At 33.8% G+C, this 6000-nt stretch overlaps 1 protein-coding gene across 1 annotated transcript; it reads right to left on the reverse strand.

Moving 5' to 3' along the window:
- Positions 1–1413: 1413 nt before the first annotated feature.
- On the reverse strand, positions 1414–3317 carry LOC121969471 (UDP-glycosyltransferase 83A1-like). Its single transcript, XM_042519600.1, has 2 exons — positions 2583–3317; positions 1414–2469 (listed from the first exon to the last, which is right to left on the reverse strand). The coding sequence occupies exons 1-2, from the start codon at positions 3055–3057 to the stop codon at positions 1580–1582; spliced, it is 1365 nt and encodes a 454-aa protein (XP_042375534.1). The 5' UTR covers positions 3058–3317; the 3' UTR covers positions 1414–1579.
- Positions 3318–6000: the final 2683 nt, after the last annotated feature.

A 6000-nucleotide genomic window follows, 5' to 3' on the forward strand; every position in this document is an offset into this window, starting at 1 on the left:
ATCACGACTGATTGGAGTCCGCTGAAGTCGGCACCTTAGTTTTTTATGGCCTCAACCATGCCCTATCAAATAAAATAAATAATTTTATTTTTTAAATAAAAAATAAAATAGAGCGCTGCCCTATCTTTACCTTTTATATGTCAACACACAGTGGCTCAAGGATGCTCTAAGAGAATGAGAAAAAAATAATAATGACTTAATTTTATCGTTAATTATAATAGAAATATTTATATAAATTATATAAACAATTTATAGGATATGTCAAATATAATATACAATTATTGTAATTATAAAAATAATTTGAATTATAGCATCACAAATATGACAATTATAAAAGTAATTTGAGTTGTAGTCTGAGTATAAAAATTAGAAGTCCTAATTGATTAAATTAACTTGCTATTACTGTCTTGTGCCATTATTTTTTTATGTTATCATCCTTGCAAACTCAACTTGAACTTGTAGCCATTCAATTTGTTTGGCAAACTCCTAATATATTATTTGAATAACTTAATGGACTAGATTTTAGATTTTAGGTAAGTATTAGTGAAAATAAAATTATAAAGAAAAAATTAATGCTAAACATATTTGAATGAATATTGAATTGACTAATACTTTATCTTCAACCTTAATGCTTGAATGAAATGCAGTTAATTATTTTCTAGAATGCCATTAAATAAGGTAAACATTTGTATTTTGTATTCAAGAAAGTTGACTCATTTATATCATATAACTTTTACAAAGACCGGATTAGAAGAGTACCTTTAAAATAATGAAAAAAAAAACCTCTTATATGAACTTTTAAATATTGTTTAATGGAGACATGCATAAATTGTCAAGTGTAATTTATATTAAATATCCTTCTCCGTCTTCAAACTATATAAAAGAAGATAGATCACCGGATATATATCCCGTATTATAATTTATGATGTAAGACGGTATGATTGTGGTATATTGTAATTAAGAGTAATGATGCTCAAGAGGATTAGTTATAGCATATGAGGGATAAATATGTACAGAAATTATATGTACTCATTAAAGGAATTAGTAATTTATTTACTCTAAAGAAATGATAACCTTAACAATGCAAAAGAAATGCAATATCAAGAATAAGAAGAAAAAAACAGAGTAATGGTTGGATCTCAAATAAAAAATTCTCAATTAAGAAGGTAAAGTAGCATAGTGATATCTTTAATTCAAAACTAGTTATTAAAATGTCATTATATAAGTAAGAAAAATATTATAAATTTATTATTGCATTTGTAAAATAGAGAAAAAAAAATAGTCTTAGAGATTAAAAAAAAAAAAAGAACTTCTTAACATGTATACATAGATGATCATAAAAAAAAGATATTGCAAACATGCATGCATCCAACTGTGTGATGCCCAATCGAAGTTAATACTATAAATAATCATAATGTAGACGTCTGAATTTATATAACTGGAATACAGAAATTATTGAAGTCAACGTTCTTTGGCCACAAACATGAGTCTTAGCTTTTTCTTCTATTAGCCATAAGAAAACAATCAAATTTGGGAGATATCTTCAAGCATTTTATTTGTTCTTCGAATCAGTAAATTACTATGCCCGGAAAGCATCCATGAAGGTCTTAAGATTCTCGAACGAAGCGCCGCCTTCGTTAAGGTTCTGCTGAGCGTTCTCCTTCAACATCGATGCCCTTGCTCTCATCTCCTCGTTCGAAAGCATCTCTTCTACCTTGGATTTCACCTGTTCCCGCTTAACGATCCCACTCTCGTCAGGCGTCAAGCGTAAACCCACCTTCCAATCGTCACAAATGTAGTTCTGGTTCAGGAATTGGTCCGTAAAATATGGCCAACAGAGGAAGAGCTTCCCGTTCCTGACGCCTTCCATGGTGGAGTTCCAACCGCAGTGAGACACGAAGCAAGCGACAGAAGGGTGAGCCAGCACCTTCTGTTGAGGTGCCCAAGCCACAATCCTCCCTCTGTCTCCGACACGCTCTTTGAATCCATCCGGATAGGCATCGGCAGAGTCACCGGTTAGGTCGGGCCGGACCACCCACAAGAACGGTCGGCCAGTCGCCTCCAGCCCGAGCGCGAACTCCTGGAACTGGCTGCGGTCGAAGATGGTGAAGCTCCCGAAAGCCACGTAGACGACGGAACCCGGCTGCTGCTCGTCCAGCCACGACAAGCAGGCCGCGTCCTCCGGCCAGAAATTCCCCAAGGCGCGGTTCGGCCGGAGGCCGGTTAGCAGCGGCCCTATTGGAAGAATCTTTGGATTGTAACGGAAGGTTGGCTCTTCGAGCTCTTTGAAGGAGTTGCAGATGATGAAATCCGCGACGTCGATGGCCCTGTTGTTGTTGACGATGTAGTTGAAGATTAGCTTTTTGGTTCTTCCGTCTCCTCCACAAAAGTTCCATGTCAACTGCGTCGCGTCGATGAATGGCAAGCCGGGGCCGAGCTGGAACCTTCCGTGTTCTGAGATCGTTGTGCCTGTAAACGCGGCAAGATGAAAACTTTTTGGAAATCTTTGGTGTCTCGTTAATTACTCATGCACAATCAATCATCTGACCAAAAAGACTAAAAAAACACCCAAAATCAATTACCATCGGCATCGATGATGCCTCTCGAAATCAACTCCGGAATGCTCAGCAGAGTGGCCAGCGACTGGGCTGCCGCCGGCCAGAAAAAGGCTGACCGGAGACCCTTCTTACGGACAGCCTCCCGCGCCCATCCCATATTCACATCCACCAACATGCAAGTCATCGGATCCTCTGTTTCGTTGCTCTTCTCGATTAGTTCCTCCAAGCACTGCGGAATTACCTTCGTGAATGCTTCCGTTAGCCTCCCGAGATCGTTCCGGTCTTCCCCCGGCCCTAATCCGTCGGGGACCGAGACCAGAGCGATCTGGTCCACGGTGCTCTCCTCGGACAACGCGGCGAGCAGACGCTTGTGGTTGAACTCGGTATTGACGAAGGTGACCTTGAAGCCGTGTTCTACCAAGCAGTGGCAGAGCTCCATGAGGGGAATGACATGGCCTTGAGCAGGGAAAGGCACAGCGAGAACGTGTGGCGGAGCCATTCAGAAACAACAGAGAGAGAGAGGAAGGAGATAAGCGTAAAAGAACTTAGCTAAAACTCTTTCAGCTGCTGAATTTTGGTGCTGCTGTAACGGCTGAACCCTGAATGTTGGAGAATAGGAATGACGTCTGTCGATAGCCGGAAGACAACAAAGATGTTGCTGTTGGCCGGCTTAAGAAAGAGCGGCTGCTGCTGCTGCTCACGGCTGGAATATGAGACGTCGGAGGACGAGAAGAGTAATGGCTCGGATACCGTTTTCAAGCAGGTATCGTGATCATTAAGATTTGTTAATCTCGGAGACACGTTTTTTTAGGATGGAATAAAAAATGGCCCTACTACAAGTCATTCGGATTTGTAAATGTGATCATTCAGTTTTGTAAATTAATTATCTTGGAAACATGTATTTTTTCTTTTGGTGGAATAAAAAATACCTCCACTATCTAGAATTTTCAAACTTGTCCAGCCATCCTTCTTTTTTATTATTCGACAATTAATTATTAGGTACGATCTAGCTATTTCCTTCATCTATTCATTCATCTAGTTTCTTCTTATAAACTACCAGTCATTTTCAAAAATAAATTAAATATTATTTTAATCATATTCATTTTAATAGGGAGGTGAGTATCAAACCCTATATCATTAATTTTAATCAGACTTTATTTGATTGTGCTCTTCAGTCCAACTCATAAGAGGAACATGAACATCCAATGTATTCGAATTTAGCAACTAAGTAATATGATCAAGTTGATCCGAGTAATCAAACAAATAAGTTTTTATTGCATTACCTAGGTTGAACCAAGTAATTACATAATCAAGGTTATGGGGAATAAAACATAACCAAATCTTGTTTGGTTCATCCTAGGTAATGCAACAAAAACTTGTTTGTTTGAAGGTTTTAATGAATACCCTAATTTAATATTTTACCGTATTACCCTCAGTTACAAAACCAACTATACATATTATTATTATTATTATTTATATTTTTTTACTTTTCTTTTTCCTGTATATTTTTTAAAATTTTTTTTAATGTTTTTATATTTTTATATTATTTATATTTTTTATTTTTTATTTTTTTACATTTTTTACATTTTAATTTTTATTTATTTATTTATTTTTAATTTTTTTAAAAAAATTTTAAATTTTTTATTTTTTAAAATTTTTAAAATTTTAATTTTTTTTAAATTTTTAAATTTTTTTAAAATTTTTTAAATTTTTTAAATTTTAAATTTTTTTTTAAAAATTTTAAATTTTTTAAAAATTTTTAAATTTTTTAAAAAATGTTTTAATTTTTAAAAAAAATTTAAATTTTTAAAAAAAATTTAAATTTTTTTAAAAAAAGTTTTAAAAAATTTTATTTTTTTAAATTTTTTATTTTTTATTTTTTTAAAAAAATTTTAATTTTTAATTTGTTAAATTATTTATTTTTTAAAAATTTTAAATTTTAAAATTTTTTAAACATTTTTTTATTTTTTTTATATTTTTTTAATATTTTTTACATTTTTTCTCTTTTTTTCATGTTTTTTCTTATCGGGGGTATTTTTGGTAAAAAAAATTGTTAACTCCGGAATCAAGAAAAACCTTAGTTTTCTGAGGTTTTCCGATTCCGGGCTGTATAACCCTTTTGCTGACGTGTTAGGCATGGGACATTACTCTGGAATCATCGAATACCTAAACCAAACAAGGGTTTTGTTGATAACTTTGGATGGATAATCAAGGTTATCAAGAATAACCCTGAACCAAACGCATCCTAAGTATATAGTTATTAACATTATATATCAAAGTCTTCCTCTGCAATAATATGCTACACTTATTACGATCAATAATTCTTCTATGCTACAGAAATGTCTACAGTGCACATTAGTCCTCTGCAAGACTGCTGAGTACTGACGCTGCTATAGAATTTTAGAATTCGAATTCAGTCCGTTTGTCCGAGCAACCACATCCTCAATGCTACAGTAGTACTGATGCTGCTGCATAACCTGCCATATACAAACTTGTGCAAATTGGTGTTGGTCAATCTATAGAGATTTAAAAAAATTAATTAAATTTAAATTATATTTAATTTAATTTAATTTATCTGTCAAAAACTATCCGAGCTGATAATCTCATTCTAGCGATAGAAGTTAATTTCTACCCATTGATGAATATAAATTGTACAATAATTAAGCGGTCAAGTGGACATATTGGCCGAGTGGGTAGATCAGTCGAGCGGGCAGTACAACAGAGTGGTGGATCAAGTTGAGTGGCGTAGAGCAGTTGGATGAGCAGTGCAACCGAGTCACAAATCAGACCGAGTGACTGACTGTATAGATCGACCGATCGAATAGTACGGTCAAGTAAGGAAAGTAACATATCAGGTTGATCAAACAAAGTAGGCAAATGTGCCTAACAATAAAAGGTCGAGCGGCCTAAAGGTAGAGAGCAGCTCAAGCGACAGAGTGGTCCGAGCAAGTAGAGTGGACTGAGACCTGCGATGAATGCAATTTTCTTAAAATAGATTCGTCCCATTTTTGGTTGTGCTTTGAGATTTTTTCAAATCGTCTGTTTCTCAAAAAATAACGATTAACCATGATGCACACTAAGAATCGTGGCCAACGAACTCATTTTTAATAAATATTAAAAAAATTTATAGTGAGGAAGCACAAAACTCATTTTTAATAAATATTAAAAAAATTTATAGTGAGGAAGCACAAAACTCATTTTTAATAAATATTAAATTTTTATTTTTTTAATAAATTAAAGTCTATCACTGTCAGCCATTGAATTAAATAAAAGCAAAGCCTACTTTTAGAATATAAATATAAATATAAATTGTTTGAATTAATTTAGTTTTTTAATTTTGCTTTAGGATCTCTTTTCATAAAAAGAGAAAATTTAGCGGGACTTATTGCAGATGAAATATTAATATTTAACTCTTGTAAATGAAAATATTTTATTTTCATAT

Source organism: Zingiber officinale, chromosome 4A (genome assembly GCF_018446385.1).
Source record: "Zingiber officinale cultivar Zhangliang chromosome 4A, Zo_v1.1, whole genome shotgun sequence".
Lineage (NCBI taxonomy): Eukaryota > Viridiplantae > Streptophyta > Magnoliopsida > Zingiberales > Zingiberaceae > Zingiber > Zingiber officinale.

What these genes read in the sequence shown, in the direction of transcription:
- LOC121969471 (XM_042519600.1), bottom strand. Translation starts at nt 3,057, where the DNA reads ATGGCTCCGCCACACGTTCTCGCTGTGCCTTTCCCTGCTCAAGGCCAT. An exon ending in AGGCATCATCGATGCCGATG is followed by an intron (nt 2,470 to 2,582) that starts GTAATTGATTTT and finishes CCGCGTTTACAG; the next exon opens with GCACAACGATCTCAGAACAC.